This window comes from Odocoileus virginianus, chromosome 6 (assembly GCF_023699985.2).
Source record: "Odocoileus virginianus isolate 20LAN1187 ecotype Illinois chromosome 6, Ovbor_1.2, whole genome shotgun sequence".
Classification (NCBI taxonomy): domain Eukaryota; kingdom Metazoa; phylum Chordata; class Mammalia; order Artiodactyla; family Cervidae; genus Odocoileus; species Odocoileus virginianus.
This window is the reverse complement of record NC_069679.1, coordinates 58,091,291-58,112,043: the sequence shown is the minus strand read 5'-3', so window position 1 is coordinate 58,112,043 and position 20,753 is coordinate 58,091,291. Positions and strand designations below refer to the sequence as shown.

Here is a 20,753-nt window from a genome sequence, read left to right as displayed (position 1 = left end):
CTGACATATGTGAGGTGTTGTCTCATTGTGATTTTCAGTTGCATTCGCCTGATGTTGAATAATGGGGGCTTTTTTATGTTGAGCATCTTTTCATGTGTCTTGGTCATATGTGTCAATATATCTTTGGAAAAATGTCTATTCAGATTCTTGGTGGGATTGTTAGTCCTTTTGATGTTGAGTTAATGAGTTCTTTGTGTATGTTGGATATTAACCCCTTATCTGATATATCATTTGCCAGTAAATACCTTCTCTCATTCAAAAAAAAGAAGGAGGAAATGTCAGTTAGAAATAAACTTGATATTTTAAAGGTGTTTTCCTCACTTATCCCCCAGACCTCCCCCCAAATAATAGAACATGCATTTAGCAAAGGAAAATATTCTCTATTCCTTTAACAATGATGTGTATGTTTGTGTTCTTTTTTGAATTTTTAAATGAGAATTAAAACTATTACCGTCATTATGTTAATACTGTTGACCCTGTCACTGTATTTCATACAATAAAATCTTCATTGTATCAAATTAACTTAGTACCTGAAATATAAGTAAGTTACCAAATGAACTTAATACATGAAATATAAGCAGAGACATGGCTATTTACATTTTCTTCTCTTATTTTCCTTAGTGAGAAGCTGGATGGAAAAGCTAAAAGACAAGGTAAGAGAAATACTTTCTTCCTTTGGATTTATTTTAGAGGGCATAGCTTTGTCAAGTAAAAGACCTTCAGAATAATGGAGCTTTATATCATTATTCTGATTCTGATAACCTGTGCAAAGATCCAGGGCCACTTCCGGGTACCCAGTAAGAAAGACCTTCCCTTTAAGAAGGGATGCCTTATTCTTTGGAGTGCCATTCATTCTTCTGGAATGTAATTCCTGATATGTGCAACTGATAGCATCCTTGACATATCAAGGTGGAGGTCCTTTTAGGGAATTTTAAGAGTGTAATCCCTTTCTGGTGGGCATTTCATGTCCCAGTACAAGGGTCTTTTAAATCTGATCTTCCTGTATGAGGAAGAAGTACTTTGGATTTTGGAAGGCATTGATTTTTCTGACCCAGGGACAAAAATTGGGGGACCTGACTTAAGAATAAAACTTCATGATGGAAAGGGCGTCCTTCACCCATAGTGGAAGGTGAGATTAAAAATACCTGAGCACTCTCTTTAAGCCCACTTTTATGTGGTCTATCATAGTGCTACTGCTTACTGAGTGACAATGAGCTGACCTATCTAGAATGGCCAACTATTGAAAAATATTTTCCACTCTTGCATTCATTCTGTCATCAACATCTGTGATTGACAATATTAACTTCCTTCCAGGTCTATGTTTTTAATTTTCTTTTAATTTTCAACACTCTCTAAGGTTTCATTTTTAGTGCCTTGTAATTTCAAACTGGAATTACTCATAAAAATATTGGTGGAGTTTTGAACTCCTTGCTGTAACCTCTGTCAGATCCAATTACTACAACCCAGCTCAGATTTCACTGGGGGTATAGTTAAATGGAAATCATTTCAACTGCCAGATAGGAGTTACTTTCAATTCACCTGTCTCAGAAAATACATCTGTGGATAGTATTCCATATCTTTTTTATTATTTGAGGTCAGTTTCTCTCATATTTGAATCATTAGTATTTATTTTGCTACAGTTTAAGTTAAAGGATAAGAGAAAACATTCAGTAGTAGTTAAAATTGTATGATTGTATTAATTCTTGTCAGTATTATTTTTCTGCTTCTCAGTAAAATTTAAACTATATAATTTTTGCAAATGAGATTATTTTATGTTCATACATATTTAAAGTGATATAGAAGAATTTTAAACCTGTTGACGTTAGTGTAAGCCATTTTCACATCTGTAATGGGTCCAGCTGTCTGAGGGAGGCATAATCGGAGGACTGAGCAAGATTTGGGGTAGGAGAACCTCAAAAAGTTCAGAATTGAATATATTTACATTGGTAGTGCTTCTTGCTATTTTTCAGAGGAAAATATAATGCAATGAAAAGTAAACAGGCTTTGGTAGTTTAGGAATCCATATGTCATTGTTTCTATAGAAAATATCCTTCTGAATTACCAAAATGGACAAAAAATAGACTTAAGAAAATAAATTTTGGCACATAGCCTGTTTTGAAATTGAATGTTGCAAAGTTTCTTACCTGTATATATCACACACACACACACACACACACACACACACATATAGCTTCGCCACTTTGTTTAGAAATCTGGGTAGTTTTAGAGAAAGGCTGAATTTTCTCTCCCTGTGGACCCTTCCTTCTTATCTTTTCTCAAAGGCCTAGCACCCTCTCCCTGTTCTGTTTCACCAAGAGAGAGAATTTTGTGAATGGTTTTAGTTTTCTGAATTGAAGTTTTTCCAGCTCCTTCTTCGCTTTATTCCATAGTATTTTTTCAGTTACGTCTTAGTTTTAAAAGATTGAAAGAAAAATAGCTGAAACTTCCACCAGGTTTATTTGTTTTATGCCTTGTCTTTGTTTTTATTTACTATTTTTTAAATTGAGGTATAATTCATTTATAATGTATTAGTTTCAGGTGTATAGCAAAGTGACTCAGTTATACATATATACACTTTTCAGATTATTTTTATTGTAAGTTATTGCAAGATATTGAATATAGGTCTCTGAATATAGTAGGTCCTATTTGCCTATTTTATATATAGTAGTGTTTATATGTTTGGAGAAGGCAGTGGCAACCCACTCCAGTACTCTTGCCTGGAAAATCCCATGGACGGAGGAGCCTGGTGGGCTGCAGTCCATGGGGTCGTTGAGGGTCGGACACAACTGAGCGACTTCACTTTCACTTTTCACTTTCATGCACTGGAGAAGGAAATGGCAACCCACTCCAGTGTTCTTGCCTGGAGAATCCCAGGGACGGGGGAGTGTGGTGGGCTGCCGTCTATGGGGTCGCACAGAGTCAGACACGACTGAAGCAACTTAGCAGCAGCAGCAGCAGCATATGTTTAATTTTATATTGGAATATGATTGATTTGCAATGTTGTGTTAGTTTCAGGTCTATAGCAAGGTGATTCAGTTATACATATACGTATATCTATTGTTTTTCAGATTCTTTTCCCATATAGATTATCACAGAATATTGAGTAGAGTTCCATGTACTATACAGTAGGTTCTTGTTGATCATCTATTTTATATATAGTAGTGTGTTTATGTTAATCCCAAGCTCCTAATTTATGCCTCCCTCTATCCCTCCCACACTAACTCCTTTGGTAACTATGTTTCTTTTATATGTCTATGAGTCTGTTCCTATTTTGTAAATAAGTTCATTTGTATCATTTTTAGAGTCCATGTACAAGTGATATCATGTGATGTTTGTCTTTCTCTGATTTACGTCACTTAATATGATAATCTCTAGGTCCATCAGCGTTGTTGTATTTGTCTTCTTATTTTGTCTCTTTCTTGGAGGGATTCAGTTTAAGCAGTTCCCTCCCTCTGGGAGTAAAATATTATACACTTACTTGATACATACATGCATATGTGTACACACACACACACACACACACACACGTATCTTGGGCTTCCCTGTGGCTCAGACAGTAAAGAATATGCCTACAATGCAGGAAACCTGGGTTCAATCCCTGGGTTGAGAAGATCCCCTGGAGAAGGACATGGCCACCCACTCCAGTATTCTTGCCTGGGGAATTCCATGAACAGAGGAGCCTGGCGGCGGGCTACAGTCAGCGGGGTTGCAAAGAGTCAAACATGACTGAGCAACTAACACACATATACTTACCTTCCTCTCTCTCTCTTCTCTCTCTTCCTCTTTCTCTTCTTCTGTCTGTCTAGCTAGCTAACTAGCTATCATCTATAAAAGTCTTGTTAGTCATTACCTTCAGAAACTATTTGAGAGTGAAACTATTGCTGTTTTGATGAAAGTCACAGAATCCTGGAGAATTGAAAACTAAACTATGTATTTAACTAGCTCTTCAGTCAACCAATAATATCTATTCAGTTTTGCTTCATTTAATTGTTCCTGATATCGGTTTCCCTGTTAGCTGGACTTTAGAAGGGGTGGTAGGTGTTCTCAAAAGTTCTGAATTATTCCTTTTGTTATTGTTTAGTCTTCCTATATTAAAGTGAAGTCACTCCGTCGTGTCTGACTCTTTGCGACCCCATGGACTGTAGCCTGCCAGGCTCCTCTGTCCATCAGGCCTGAGTGACAGCCAATCTCCGATGGCGATGGCTTAACCAAGAGAGACGTTTGTTTTTCTCTCGTTTATGAGTCTGGAGGGAGCAGTCGGGGTCAGTGAGGAACAGTACTATGAAGGTGCAGGCTCCTTTTATTTGCTGTTCCTTCCTGTGTGACCTTTATTCTCACGGTCGGCTCATGGTCCTGGATCACAGTTAGGTCCATAGTCTAGTCAGAAGGAAGGAGGCAAAAGGGAGGCTACCACATCCCTCCCCTCTTAAGAAGGAGAAGAAGAAAATGACAACCCACTCTAGTATTCTTGCCTGGAAAATTCCATGGACAGAGGAGCCTGGTGGACTACTATCCATTGAGGCACAAAGAGTCGGACATAACTAAGCAACTGAGCGCGCGCGCGCGCACACACACGCACACACTTCACAGCACGCACACACTTCACAGCAGCGATTCTCATGTACAGTCCAGACCAGTGGCATTGTGTCACCCGAGAGCTTGTTGGAAATGCAAAATCCCAGGTCTAGACCTACTGAATCAGAAACTCTGGGAAAGGGGTCAAGCAATCTGCGTTTTAACAAGTCTTGCAGGTGATTTCTGATGCGTGCTCAAGTTTGAGAAACACTGTTAACAAACCTCATAAAGACACTTATGCATTCAGCAGACTTTAGGTGGTAAAGTTTTACTTTTTCTTACGTTTTCTTGAAAACCAATGTTTCTGAACCAAAACGTTAGCCTAAGAAAGGATGGCTTTCTCATAAATACAAAACAAACAAACCAAAACCCAAACAAATAAATAAAAAAAAACCAACTATATGTAGTCAGTTTTATCTTATAATCCATTTTTTAATTTTCAAACTGTTTTTTTTGGAAATAATTTCAAATGTACAGAAAAGATACAAGAATAAGAATAGTACGGAGAATGCCCCTGTTCTTTTTATCCAGATGCACTTGTTCTTCCTGTGCTGCCCCATTGTTTTCTCATTTATTGGCTGTCTCCCCATCTCTGCTCTTTTGTTCTGAGCCATTTGAGGGGAAGTTGCATACATCATGGTCCTTTTACACCAAATCTCAATGCTTCAGGGCGTATTTCCCATGATTAAGAATATCCTATTAGCAAACCATAGTATAGTTATCAACTTGAGTACATTTAACATTGATATCATACTTTTCTGGCATCCGGACTTAAGTCTTAGTTAACAGACCCAAAATGACCTTCATAAAATCATTCTTCTCCTCGAGTACAAGATCTTATCTAGGTCATAGAACACATGTAGTTGTCAGGATGCTTCATTTTAGTTCAGTCACTCAGTCGTATCCAACTTTTTGCGACCCCATGGACTGCAGCACGCCAGGCTTCCCTGTCCATCACCAATCCCGGAGCTTGCTCAAACTCATGTCCATAGAGTCGGTGATGCCATCCAACCATCTCATCCTCTGTTGTCAACTTCTCCTCCTGCCTTCAATCTTTCCCAGCATCAGGATCTTTTCTAACAAGTCAGTTCTTTGCATCAGATGGTCAAAGTATTGGAGCTTCAGCTTCAGCATCAGTCCTTCCAGTGAGTATTCAGGGTTGATTTCCTTTAGGGTTGACTGATTTGACAGTTTTCTTTAATGTGGACCATTTGTATAGCCATCTGTTATCTTTCCTGATGCTGATATTTTTAAAGAATATGGTACTTTAGAAAACAGAATGTTCAGTTGAAGTTTATTGGTTGTTTCCTCATGATTAGATTCAGTATTCTCAGTTGGAATATGCATGGATTCAGTTGTGTCCTTTTCAGGGAGGTAGTGTGAAGGAATGGGCACATCCAGTATTTCTGAACAGAGAAAAGGTGCTGGGCACAATTTATAGCTTTATATGCAGATGCATCTTATTTGTTTTCATTTCTGTAGGAAAAAAGTCGTGGCAATTCTAAAAAAAGAGCTTATCTTCACTTAGTTTTGAATGAGGAATGGTTAAATTACATTTGAAGAGGGTAGGTTTCTTTATTCCCTTCTTGTAAATTACTTATTTCAAGTAATTTACTTAATTCAAGATCACACACACACAGAGGAGGGAATGAAAAGAGGAGAAAGAGATTAATTGAATTTTTGTAAAGTCTACATGATTTAAAGCTCTAGAAATGAGAAGCCTTAATGTGTAAATAAGAAATATGCAAAGAGTGACACATTTTGTAATATTCATGTTTTTGGTGTGCGGTTGAGTTACATAATGTTAAGAGACACACAGGTTGATCAAGTTGAGCTTCCAAAAAGCTCAGATATCATCCTTTGAATGTAGAGCTTTGTATTAGTAAGCTCTAATCTACTGGGCTTAAAATTGATCATATATCAACATATATGTGTATTTCCATGTACTGGGAATGGTGATGTAAAATGAAACTCATAGTTCTGGTGAAAACACCCAGATTTTGCTATTGTCCAGTGTTTTCCCACATGGAAAACTACATACTTCTGTAAACCTTATGTAGATCTAGAAGAACTTTAGAAAAAGTTTGGGTTTTGGCAAAGCATATAATTTGTTGGAAAATGACTGGGCTTTGTTTCTTGGGGAAAAACAGTATGCTGAGGAACAATGCTATGTTCTCAAATTAATGAAAAAAATGCCATATTGTGCTCTAACTCAAGACTCTGGAAAACAGAATGAGTAAATGAGCTCACTGTGTACAAGAGGATGCTGCAGTTTTGTAAGGTCTTGTCTGTTCCTTTGATTTACTTCTAGAAATGTTGGGAAAGCATTGGAGCCCGCTTACTTCAGCATTTTTTAGAAAACTTTTATTTTTTGTTCTTCTGTTTTGGGCTCATTTGAGAGATCCTGTGCTATATTGAAAGTTTTAGAAATAGTTACATAAGTGAACAAGCTCATAGTTTTTCTCCAGTAAAATAATGTCTGTCTACAGTACTCACTATAGTATTTTTTAAATTGTTAATTGTTTATGTTTTTTTTCCTGGGTAGGCTTCTAGAAGGGGTCATCATGGAAGATAAACCAGTGTCATGTTTCTCCATGAAGGGCTGTGGTTTTTCACACACCTGTATCTCTCAGGTGTCTCACTGGCCAGGATGCAGAAATGGCCCTTCCTTAGGGTGATGGCCTTGCCCAGAATTTGGGTTGATTCTACACTACTTACTCAGGTCCAGGGATGTGTCGAGATCATACTGGTCTCTTAGAACCAAAGTATCCATAATAAAACCTTGGAGTTGTTGGAGACCGCCATGGGTTTGAAATCTTTAAGCTCTTTTAAAAGTACCAGCACTGTTGGCAGTGACCTTTGTGTCCGTTGTCACTTTCTTTCTTTGGAGCCTGGGACACTCAGAATTCCCTGCCAGCCCTCAACTTTGGTGTTGTTCACTGGGCAGGTTTTTTCCTCTGTATAAATGAACCATCTTCCGTCTACATTATGTGCAACTATCTCTCATCCTTGTCTTTTCTGCCTGGCCTCCAAAACCTAACATCCTTCTTTCCTCTGTAGGGCCTTCTCTTCCTTGCTGTCTCTAGAAGCTCTCTCTTTTCACTCATGTAGAAGCACATTCCTCTTTCCTTTCCTACCATGATGTAGCTAAGATTGTAAGAGGGGAACCACCAAAGTCAAGGCCCCCTTTTGTCCCCCAAGAAACACAATATTCCACTGAGCAATGCCCCCCTACCGTGCCCACCCCTACCCCACCTCCCCTCCCCCCCCCGGAGCTAGACTCAGGCTGCTATTTCCAATTTATAGCATTTTAATAGTCCTGGCAATTTCAGAGGCTACTTCATCCATCTTTAATACAAATTACATTTCTGCCACCAAAACCTGATGTTGACAAATGTGCATAACCAAGTGACCAACCGGAGGTGCCGCAGGTCTGGCTGATTTATTGTAGTACTTATATGTATATGAAATATCCAAAAATAGTCATACCTCTCTCTCTGTTGCCTTCTCCCTAAAAGTAACTTTATTCCAGGTGCTACTTTGTAACAAAGCTGACAAGAGAATTCAAAGTGTCTAAAAACCCAGCTACCCTCCAGAAGAACTGGGAAACCCAGGGCAGTGGTCTGTTTAGCATCCTAATGCATGTTTCCTTTCCCATGCAGGCAGGCTATATGTCTGGGATGTTGGTGCCCGTGGGGGTTGGGATAGCTGGAGCCTTGTTCATCTTGGGAGCACTCTACAGCATTAAGGTTATGAATCGCCGAAGGAGAAACGGCTTCAAAAGGCATAAAAGAAAGGTATGGAATCCACAACGGCAAAACCTAGTCACTTTCCCAACTGTTCTTCGCTTTTCTAATTTGCTTAATAAAGCACATGGGGCTTAATGATGCATGAATGGTACTGACGTGCCCAGTGGTTCTGATGAGCTGCTGCAGCTGCAGCCTCGGCTCCATTTGTTCACTTGTCTCTTAAAGGGGACCTGTTTCTCAGCTTTGCTCTGAAGCAGGAGTTTAATGCTTTTCTGTTTTCTTTCCCCAGCAGAGAGAATTCAACAGCATGCAAGATCGAGTCATGCTCTTAGCCGACAGTTCCGAAGATGAATTTTGAACTGAACTGGAGTTTAATTGGGAGAGTCAATGTGATGTTATTATTTTTTATTTGAGGGCCAAAAAAACAAAAGAGAACAACATTCTGCCACATTGGGGCTGTCAGGCCATTGATCTCACTGTCTGCCGGGTAGTAGATTTTTCTTGTACTGAGCAGAAAAGGCATGCTGTATGTGAACTGTGATGCACAGTATTTGTTTTTATCCTGTAGTGAATTTTCCACAGCCATGGGCTACAACTCGCAAATATGCAGCATACATGTTGTTCAGTAGGAGTTGCTAGGTTAGATAGAGTAAATGTTTTGTATTTTTCCACAGTGTCTTTCCCTTGGTTTGGATTACCTGTGCTAAAGTGTAACAGTGCTGCCAAGGCACACTTGACTCTGAAATAGAAATCTTAACAAAGAAGAACCTGTGATGACTGCTCAACCTACTTGAACCCTTGGCTTGTGGCCCATGGCACACACTACATTTGCATCGAAACTAGCAGCAACTTGGAATGAAATCTTTTTCGTCAAGATCTCTCAGCGCATTAGGATATATGTAGATTTGTACGTACCTTATATTATGTACTTGAGTCTCCTGGTTTTATTATTTTTCCCCTTTTTATTCTCATTCTTGGCAAAGAAAAAAATGCACTAGAAGTAATGCATTAAATTGACTCTCGGTCTTCATGTAAGCTTGCTTTCTTAAATAGTATAATTGAGTCCAACAGATGTATCCATAGATTCTTACATGTTTATCATTAAGAGATATCCTTTTAGTATATCACTGACTTTGTCAAGAAGAAATGAGGAAGAAATCAAGAGGAAAAGAAGGGTAGGTAAGCTCCCAAAGCATTTGGTTCTGCTCTTTGGCTCTGTGCTTGTGTGGCCACCATTCTGAATTATTCAGAGCACTGCTTTTCTATATCTGCAGTCTTAGTCCATGTATGATCGGACCACCATTGGTTCTTGTTTGGCTTTATTAGAAAATTGCATTCTCTGGTAGGAGCAGGCTCAGGAGCTAAGAGTCCTGGCACAAGACAGAGCTTATGAAAAACCAGCCTCTCTCAAGGTGTCTCACTGTGGAGATGCTGGACTGTACTAGATCATGTCTCATTTCCCGTGGAATGCAATTCCTTTTCTCTACCTTTTGAATCTGGGTATTTGGGACTTTTAGGAAGTGCAGGTTTTGGGGGTATTTTTTTGGCTTCATCACATGGCATTTGAAACTTCCTCAACCAGGGATTTAACCTATGCCCCTTGCAGTACAAGTACAAAGTCCTAATCAGTGACCACCAGGGAAGTCCAGGAAGGGGAGTTTTGGGTGAAGACTTGGCTCATTAGCATGGAAGAATAAAGATTACTAATAACACTGTCCATGATGCTTTACAGTATGGAGAACTTGTTCAAATTTTTTTTTTTAATTTTTATTTTATTTTTTATAGGCTAATTACTTTACATCATTACAGTAGTTTTTGTCATACATTGAAATGAATCAGCCATGGATTTACATGTATTCCCCATCCCAGTCCCCCCTCCCACCTCCCTCTCCACCCGATCCCTCTGGGTCTTCCCAGTGCACCAGGCCCGAGCACCTGTCTCATGCACCCAACCTGGGCTGGTGATCTGTTTCACCCTAGATAATATACATGTTTCGATGCTGTTCTCTTGAAACATCCCACCCTCGCCTTCTCCCAGAATCCACAAGTCTGTTCTATACATCTGAGTCTCTTTTTCTGTTTTGCATATAGGGTTATCATTACCATCTTTCTAAAGTCCATATATATGTGTTAGTATACTGTAATGGTCTTTATCTTTCTGGCTTACTTCACTCTGTATAATGGGCTCCAGTTTCATCCATCTCATTAGAACTGATTCAAATGAATTCTTTTTAATGGCTGAGTAATATTCCATGGTGTATATGTACCACAGCTTCCTCATCCATTCGTCTGCTGATGGGCATCTGGGTTGCTTCCATGTCCTGGCTATTATAAACAGTGCTGCGATGAACATTGGGGTGCACGTGTCTCTTTCAGATCTGGTTTCCTTGGTGTGTATGCCCAGAATAGCAAACGAAGCAACAGACAAAGGATTAATCTCAAAAATATACAAGCAACTCCTCCAGCTCAACTCCAGAAAAATAAATGACCCAATCAAAAAATGGGCCAAAGAACTCAACAGACATTTCTCCAAGGAAGACATACAGATGGCTAACAAACACATAAAAAGATGCTCAACATCACTCATTATCAGAGAAATGCAAATCAAAACCACAATGAGGTACCATTAACTTGTTCAAATTTAATGGGGCCTGCTTTGCTGTTTTCAAGGAAAGCTGCACAGTTATTCCTCAAAGCTATATATGTTTTTCTTCTCCCATTTGACTGAAGACAGGACTGAAGCAGAGAAGTGAAACAGTTATCCAAAATTATACCCAGGAAGAATCAGGACTAGAACCCACTTGGACCCTACACGATGCACCCCTGTCTTCAGCTCAGTGCCCTTTCCACATACTTTAGAGGAACCAACAACATTGCAGAGTCCTTCAAAACCAAGATTCTAAGGAACTAGCTTCTTGACCCAGGAACATGTAACACAAGTTTCTGTCTTTGTTAAATGAACGATGTCTTACTAATTTCTGTGATATGCACTCAAATTCTTTTTCTCTCCCACATCAGCTGTTTTCCTTATAATCACATAAATTTAAGTATCACGTGTAGGTAACTCATAGAGAAACCTTTCTTGAATTCATTCTTGAAAGATAGCTGGCTTACAGGAATGATTTCTTTAAATGATTCTTTTTGCCAAGAAATACAAGCAAATGGGCTAACTTGGTCAAGAAAATTTAAAAGCTCTGTACCATCAAATAAATGTTAGAATAGACACACATGCTCAGGGTCAGGTTTTAAAAATAGAGCTCAGAACCATGACACTGCAGGAATTTGTAATTTCATGAGTAGAGACATCCTGATGCTGCAGAGGGCACCTTTGCCCCTTCTGAGGGCAGCCTCTTGCTGTGAGTGTTCCTAAGGTCAGGAGGAGGTGAGCACAATGTATCATTACTGCCTTTGTGTTCTTGTCAAGCTGTTTGTAGAGAAAACACAATAGGCCTGTCTATGCAGTATCAGGTGGGTGACACTGATGGCCACTTGTGCCTCGGGCTACTCTTAGTCTGTAGTTTTACTAGAGCACGGTAAATAGGTTGAACCTTCAAACTATAGTATAATAAAGTCACCAATGACAGACATATTTTCACTTTTCCAGAGGGCTATGGTGACTTGTTTGTGCCTTTAGGCCTAAACAGAAATGTCTCTGCAGTTCTTAGGGGGCAGGTGACTGTTTAAAGAGAAAGATTACTTAGATCCCAGTGGTTTGCACAAAGCCATTTAAACACCTGGGTTGAGTGGAAGGTTCTGTGGATCGCTCAACTTGTGTGTTTTCCTTGCTGCCTGTGGCTGTGGAACAGTGGTTTTCAGTGGTTGGTTTGGATTATTAAGAGGAACGGAGAAGGTTGTCATGTTCTAAACAAAACCTGCGATTAGGGTTGCTGCCCCAGTGAAGGTGCCTGCCAATGGTTATGCTGTAGTTCAGGTTGAAAGTAGTCAACCAGGCACTGATGGGTTTTTGTATGCTTATATTTGCATGTTAAAAATAAAACATCAACTCTTTATTCAAAAACTAAGCTTAAAACATTTAACAACTAAACACATAACGCTGTCTCGAGTTGGAGGGTAGTGACAGATGTAGTTTCAATTGCTAACACCTTCCCTTCTGAACTGAGCTGACCCGGTCAGAACTATAGGTGTCCTGCTGTGGGGCCAGGGACTGTGTCTTATTCTGAGGAATAGGCAGGGTTTCCCAAATTCTCTGGCTCCTAAGAATCACCTGGAATACTTATTAAACATATAAATTCCAAAGCCCCTTCTCAGACCCACTGAATCAGAATCTCCAGGGGAGGAGTTTGGGATTCTCCTGTCTGGGCAAGTGTGAGGACAGCTAAAACCTCTAGGCAGAGAACAGCTTCCTTATTAAAGGGACAGGGAGAGCAGCCCCCCCGGGGAGAGACTCTGCCCTAATCAGCTATCCATCAATCACACCTGCCCTATGGCAGCAGGTAAAATGGGAGGCAAGAAGAAAAGGGTGGAAGCTTCTAGAGCGGGGTCCCCAACCTCCAGCATCTAATGCCTGATGATCTGAAGAGGAGCTGATATAATAATGATAGAAATAAAGTGCACAATAAGTGTAATGAGCTTGAATCATCCCCAAACTATCTCCTATCCCCCTCCGTGGAAAAATTGTCTTCCACGAAACCTGTCCCTGGTGCCGAAAAGGTTGGGAACCACTGTTAAAGAGTAGAATGCTGAGATGGAGGGATACGGTTCCTCCTGTGCCCCTGATGTCTTTCTTTAATCAGAAGACAGTACTTTCCTTCTAAATCTCTGCTTTTTCCTCTTCTGTTAGTTGCTTCTTTCAGTAGCTGCTGGCTTAACTCATATGCAATATTTGGAGTTAATTAGTATCCCAGGGAAACAGATTCCCTGAGCAGTGCTTTAGCCTTGGCTTCAGCTCATAAACTGCTTCAGATGCAGTCTTGCAGAAACATTTTCTTAAAGTACCTGTATCTCTTACACGGGTCAAAAATGGGAAAATTTTTAAAGCACAGTTTTAGAACACACTGAAATTAGTTTTAACATGGTCAATGAAAGACGGTTCTTTTTTTTAGACTTGAAAGTGAACATTTATTTAAAATGAAAATTCCCAAATTTTATAAAATTGGGATAAAATTATATTTTTATTGATTAACCTCATGGTATACCTCTCATACTTTTTTTTTCCCCTGACTTTTTTGGCTGCATAGTCTCTGGTTCTTTATTTCATCATTATTTTTTTAAAAAACTGCTAAAACTTAGAAGTCAAAATGTCATAGAGGCATGCCTTGTGCTTTTCTCTCTGTGAAGGTATCTTCTTCACATGGAGTCCAAACAAAGCCCCTTAGTGGGATTCACATCCATAACTTGGGGGAGATGCATCAGATCATCCACAGGCATTGTAGTTTCTGTGCGTATAAATAATCAGCATTTCTACCAGATGCCAAAGAGTATCTTTTGGGAACAAGATACATTACTTATCACAAGGTTGTAGCTGCATGACCTTTTGGCAAGATAGGCTTTGTTTTGAATACAAGGAAATCTGAAAAGGCAGGATTACAACTGAACAAAAAAAAAGCTCTGCTTTTAAGGGCATGTGAAGGTACCGTTACAAGGGAAAACTGGGTAGAAGATGGAAAAAAAAAATCATAATACAAAGCAGATGTCAAAAGGGCACAAGACATTAGTGTGTGCTAGAGAAGGCTTAAGTTCTGATGCTTGGAAAAATGATCAAGATAAGTGAGGAGAAGAATGCAAATGAAGTAGACCGTTAGGGGAAGAGGCCATAAATCTACACGAATTTCTAGGTCTCCATCCTCTCCATCCAAGAAAATTACCGTGAACTAGGTAGAGCAGACCTGGGTGGGATCTCATTGAAATCCAAGATCAACAAGAAGAAAGGAGCTTGGTTACTGTAAATAAGCTTAAACTCAGTTAAGTTTCTTAATTATGCAAAGTTGAAATAATTGAATGTAAGTTTTTAGGAAGGAAATAATTTGAAAACAAAATAATAGTACTGACTTACTGCTGCTGCTGCTGCTAAGTCACTTCAGTGACGTGTCCGACCCTGTGCGACCCCATAGATGGCAGCCCACCAGGCTCCGCCGTCCCTGGGATTCTCCAGGCAAGAACACTGGACTGGGTTGCCATTTCCTTCTCCAATGCATGAAAGTGAAAAATGAAAGTGAAGTCACTCAGTTGTGTCCGACTCTTAGCTACCCCGTGGACCGCAGCCTACCAGGCTCCTCCGTCCATGGGATTTTCCAGGCAAGAGTACTGGAGTGGGGTGCCATTGCCTTCTCCTACTGACTTACTAAAAGCCCCTTATTTGTACATTTAGTACCTCTCATTAGACACACACTTCCTTTTGGGAGGAAGCCATTAGACTGATAAGCTGGGGATGGACTAAGGAGAGACATCTAGTTATTTGCTTTGATAATTATCAACTTTGGCAGTCAGCATAGCTGGAAACATAATTCTGTGGCTTAAGTTCTACATGCAGAAAGAATCATCAGCATTCATTTTGTAAGCCACTGTTAGCTGTATAAATGCATCGGCCTTATCCTATTTGGGACATCTAACTCCCTATTAATTAGCTCAAATTTCTATTATGTGTATATAGGAAAATGAGGAAGGAAGAAAGAGGGAAGGAAGGAGGGAAGAAATTTCCCCCAGTCAATAGCAGCAAAAAAGCCAGAGACCAATCACATATTGTACTACTTTGTTTAAAAACATACACAAAATATTGGGGTTAAAACCTCTCAAGTAGTTCACTTAGTAAAGCAAAGAACTTTCCCTCAAAAAGCAGCAGCATCAATAAACACATGATCACTGTTAATCATTTGTATTATAGTATATAAATTATCACCCTCAGATTACAGTTTCCAGATTCAAGATTCAAGACTGATGATGCTCAGAAGTGAACCTTTTGTGGGATAAGGATGGAGGAATTGAAAAGGAGTGGAAACAGAAGAATAAACTGCAGGGGGAGAAATCCTCTTATTTTCCTTCTCAAGGTTCACAGGTGAGGGAACAGAGAGCGAGCAGAATGGAAGGCCAATGTAGCGCTCACTTGAGTGATTTTATTGCAGTTGAGGCAGGCGGAGAGATCTATTGCTCTGGTCCTAAAAATATGAACCTGGTAAGAGGTCAGACGCTTTATGCCTTGGAAGGGAAGTTATGACCAACATAGAGAGCATATTAAAAAGCAGAGACATTACTTTGTCATCAAAAGCCCATCTAGTCAAAGCTATAGTTTTTCCAGTAGTCATGTATGGATGTGAGAGTTGGACCATAAAGAAAGCTGAGCGCCGAAGAATTGATGCTTTTGAACTGTGGTGTTGGAGAAGACTCTTGAGAGTCCCTTGGACTGCAAGGAGATCCAACCAGTCCATCCTAAAGGAGAGCAGTCCTGGATGTTCATTGGAAGGACTGATGTTGAAGCTGAAACTCCAATACTTTGGCCACCTGATGTAAAGAGCTGACTCATTTGAAAAGACCCTGATGCTGGGAAAGATTGAGGGCAGGAGGAGAAGGGGACAACAGAGGATGAGATGGTTGGATGGCATCACCAACTCATCGGACATGGGTTTGGGTGGACTCTGGGAGTTCGTAATGGGCACGGAGGCCTGGCGTGCTGCGGTTCATGGAGTCGCAAAGAATTGGATGGACATGACTGAGTGAACTGAACTGAACTGAACTGAAGAGGTCAGAAAACTGGGGTTTTATTAAGCAGCATTCTGTGCATCTCAGTACTGTCTTCTAATTCACAGTGAACTGAAGGAACCAATTGCATTAGAGACGTTTCTCCAATTATATGCATCATAGCATGGCTATAGAGTTTGTGTACTTTCAGACTTCTCATGACCAGACAGACCAAAATATACATTCAGGAAGGTGTAAGCACAGTCTTCCAAAACAGAGTGGTGTTTGGATACCAGATGATTCCAGACTTTTCTTTTCCAAAAAGTGATTTTGATACAAAACTTACAATGATCAGTTTCCCTCTTTCCTTCCTTTGTGTTAAGAGATGAAAGAAAGGAGAAGAAATCTGGAATGGTTCTGTAATTGAACTAAACAAATTCTGAACATCTGTGTCAAGGGGAGTGAGGATGGTTAGAGAGTCTTATCTTTGGTAAACCAAGAGCAGTGTGATGTTATTGTTCTTATGGAATCAGTATTTATTAAATACTTGTTTTGTGTCTGGCAGTGTGTTAAGAGCTGGGGGGACAAGAATAGTGCATGAGAAGTCCAGGAAGAGTTACTGACTGGTGAGGGAGAAGGTAAATGGGCCAGTTCATCACAGGGATACAACGGAATCCAGAAAAGCAGCATCTTACCCTGCGAAGATTGGAGATGTTTCTCTAGGACTGGAAGCATCAAACGTGAGGCTAGAGGGTTGAGTAGGAGTTAGTCAGGAAAGGGGAGAATGGGGTGAAATCTTTGGCCAGAGGAACCATGTGCAAAAGCCAGCGGTGAGAGAAGGAGTAATTAAGTGTGTCTGGAGCACTGGGGATGCTAGGGAAGTGAGGGTAGGAGTAGGGGATGTGAGCACATACACTGTAAAATATGAGCTTGATCCTGAAGGGTCTGCTAGATGATGCCAAAGAACTAGGACTTTTTTTTTGGAAGGCATTTAGAAAGTCATGAAAGGGTATTTTGCTGAGAAGTGATATGATCAGGACTGTTTCTGGGAAGGCTGGACTGGTAAGATCAGGGTCAAGGGCTGGTGTACCAGTGCAGGTGAGAGGTGACCATGGCCTGGACCAAGGCTGCAGGAGTGAATGTGGAAGAGGAGGATGGGTTCCACAAGTGTTCAGGGTGGGGAAGCAGTGGGACTTAGGCAGTGGTTAGAATTTGGGGGATGAGGGAAAAGACAAAGCCTGAAGCTGAGCAGGGTCCTGGTATTTCTGAGATCCTGCAGATATCAGGGAATCCAGCATGCTACATTCCAGAGAGATGGACTGTGTGTTATCTCAGCAGATAACAGTCTGAGAAAAATAACCCACAAACTGCAGGAAGAGTGTAGGCAGCTTTGACTTTCTAAAAAAATGTGTGCATGTATATGGTCATTCTTTGTACCTTTTAATAGTAGGCTCCAAAGAAAGAACTTTGAATTTAATAAAACTGAAAACATTTGAGAAAACTCTCAGAATACCTTTAGGTGATTATGTTCCTTTGAGTGTGCCCCAAGTGTGATTATATCTGGGATCTGACTGACTCCCTTGCTTTGTAAAGACTAATATGAGAGTTTCTTATTCTTTGACATGAGAACCAAAACTCAGGATTTTGTTTTTATCTTTTTTTTTTCAGGAAATGAAATCAATTATTATGCTTTAGAACCAATTTTATACATTTATGGAACTGCTATTTAATCTTTTTTCCTGTTTTATTGAGCTATAGTTGACATATAGCTCTGTATAAGTTTTTTTTTCATTTATTTTTATTAGTTGGAGGCTAATTACTTCACAACATTTCAGTGGGTTTTGTCATACATTGCATAAGTTTAAATTGTACAGCACAATGTCCTAATGTACATATACTGCAAAATGATTACAAGTTTAGTTAACATCCGTCTCTTCATATAGTTATAAAAAGTTTTTTCCCTTGTAATGAGAACTTTCAGGATCTACTCTTAGCAACTTTCACACAACAGCGTTAACTGTAGTTAAGTTGTACAATACTATAGTTAAATTGTAAAATACATCCAGTACTTGTTTATCTCATAACCGAAAATTTGTATCTTTTGACCACCTATATCCCACCCCCTGCTCCCCCTGGGAAAGATTGAGGGCAGTAGAAAGGGACAGCAGAAGATGAGATGGTTGGATGGCATCACTGACTCAATGGACATGAGTTTGAGCAAACTCCGGGAGATAGTGAAGGACAGGGAAGCCTGGTGTGCTGCAGTCCATGGGGTCACAAAGAGTCAGACATGACCCAGCGACTGAACAACAACTGCACCCCCAGGATCTTGTTTTTCTTGAAAACAAATCCAGGAAGCTTCTCTCAAGGCTGGACCATGTGAGGATGCTACTGGAATTTTGATATGCACCCTGGAGAACCTCATGAGCAATTTAGGTTCCATGTTCCATGCTGAGTGTTTCTGTGGCCTTTTGACAGTTGCCACAGAAAATCATCAAGTAGTTTACCTTCTTTAGCATATGAAAAGTAAGTTTTTCATGGTTGCCATATCAACACAAGGCTGGATTCTGGAGGGCTCAAGGCAACAATGTAGAATTGAGGAAATGCAGAGAAGCATAAGAAGAAAATAATTACCACCTCAGTCTCACCCCAAGATAACCATTTGTTAACGTTTTAGTCTATATTTTTCTATTCTTTTTTCTATGTACTTATGTTATATAGACATACTGTTATTTTTACAAATATTTTACAAAATCAGGATTACAATTTACATGCTATCTTATTGCCTCCCTGTAGCTACATATCTCATGGTTATTTTAAAAGGACTAAAGAGAAAGAAAATAGCTTGTGAAAGCTGGATTTGAAGGAATAAGCTGTTTTTTTCTTTTTTTATTAAGATTTAGTTGGTATTTGATTTTCCAAGACGCCCACTTACGTCCAGTCACTTACATATGATAAAAATGAAAACATAGTTGAAAGAAGGCAAATTTCCATAAACAAATGCCAGTGGGCAAAAGTCAAATCCTAAGGGATTAGAGAAGGCTTTTCTCTCTTTGCCCTTGTTACTGAGGCAGGATTGTAAGCTTTGTAATTGGACAGTAAGGCTGAATAACCATGAGTGTAGATAACATGTGAAAATGAAAGTTGCTCAGTTGTGTCCAACTCTTTGCAACCCCATGGACTATACAGTCCATGTAATTCTCCAGGTCAGAATACTGGAGTGGGTAGCCTTTCCCTCCTCCAGGGGATCTTCCCAATCCAGGGATTGAACCCAGGTCTCCTGCATTATGGGCGGATTCTTTACCAGCTGAGCCACAAGGGAAGCCCAAGAATACTGGAGTGGGTAGCCTATCCCTTATGCATCAGCTCTTCCCAACCCGGGAATCAAACCAAGGTATCCTGCATTACAGGTGAATTCTTTACCAACTGAACTATCAGGGAAGCCCATAAATAACATTTTGTATTGTGAGAAATACTAGGGAAAAACACATGCTTATTGTGTCATCTAAATTGAAGGCTCATTCAGCTCAAGTCTTTTGAGTTTAATTAGTATTTTTTTGCATCAATTACTATCAGAGTGGAACTTGTTTCCTTGGGTTTTTCAGTGTGTGTGTGTGTGTGTGTGTGTGTGTGAGAGAGAGAGAGAGAGAGAGAGAGAGAGAGAGAGAGAGAGAGGAGGGAGGAAATGCTAAGTGAGCATATACTTAGGTCTAAACTGGGACACATATGAGACTGAAAGAGGACATCCCTAAGAATTATGATGGGACAACAGACATAACCTGCAATGGTCCTGGGCAAACTGGGACCACAGGTATCAGACACGTGTGGTACCACTCTAAATCCCAGCTCTTGTTCTAGCCACTGCTGTAGCATCAGTTCTGCAGAGATGTCCCCCAGTCCGGGCAGGTGCAACCAGCCAGCACCTCAGGCTTGCTCTGATGTCATGGCATGGGTTCCTCTGGGGCCTTGCTTGGCACTCACACATGAACAGCCTAGAAATGCAGGAGGGCTAACCTGCTAGGTCCTGACCAATGGGGGTGGAAGCCGATGGACACACTCTCCTACCATTTCCTGCTTACATGGCCAGTTCTCAGGTTCGTTTCGTGAGATTCCTCAGAATGTTCCTTAGGAGGGTGCACTGGTTGTCCATTGCAGCACCTTGAAAACATCCTTGCACTGGCCTTCTTCCTTCCCTGTTTCACTTAACTGGCACAAAATACTTTGTCTCAGGTTCTGCTTTCAGGGAACCCAGGATGCCAGAGTTGGGACTGGAATTCTGAAGTGGGCTCACCTGTCAGAGGTAGTAAGGACCCCGTTATTGGTGGTAGGTGGAGAGGTGATAATGCGGCCAGCAGTGTCTCAACTGTTAATACTCCTGGTGGACTGGGATGGGGTAAGGGCAGAGGCTAAGTATTGGGTTGTGGTGGTAGCTGTGGTCCTGAAGCAGGATGGGAGCTCTGGTGTTTTAAAGATTGAGGTGGCTGGGATTTTAGACTGCTTTGGGATATTTAGAAAAAGAAAATAAAATGACAGGCTCAGGTCAGTGAATTATCAACACGGGAACTGTTGTCAAAGATTAAGAGATTCCTGTATGGGAGTATTTCAGGAGACTCTTACCTGTATATTGTGCTGAAATTCTGATACTCAAGGTCACTCTCCAAGCAAACAACTTAGACCCACTGAGATGCTGGCCAAGGGGGAGAGAAGCCTGAATAGGTGATGGAGGAGAAAGATGAAGATAATTATGCTCTTGGGATCAGATGCAACAGCAGGAACTGTTTTTGCAGAGATTATGTT

The 20,753-nt window shown here is 40.3% G+C and overlaps 1 protein-coding gene across 2 annotated transcripts in view; it reads left to right on the top strand.

Moving 5' to 3' along the window:
- ARMH4 (armadillo like helical domain containing 4) overlaps positions 1 to 9,433 on the top strand; it is a 134,564-nt gene extending 125,131 nt beyond the window's left edge. Inside the window, exons 6-8 of one of the 2 annotated variants that reach the window (XM_020876209.2) lie at positions 622 to 653; positions 8,238 to 8,372; positions 8,617 to 9,433. In XM_020876209.2, the coding sequence (XP_020731868.2) occupies positions 622 to 653; positions 8,238 to 8,372; positions 8,617 to 8,682 (233 nt within the window). In that variant the 3' untranslated portion in view covers positions 8,683 to 9,433. Of the gene's footprint in view, positions 1 to 621; positions 654 to 8,237; positions 8,373 to 8,613 lie in introns of both variants that reach the window. The other variant, XM_020876208.2, reaches the window with a different exon arrangement.
- Positions 9,434 to 20,753: the final 11,320 nt, after the last annotated feature.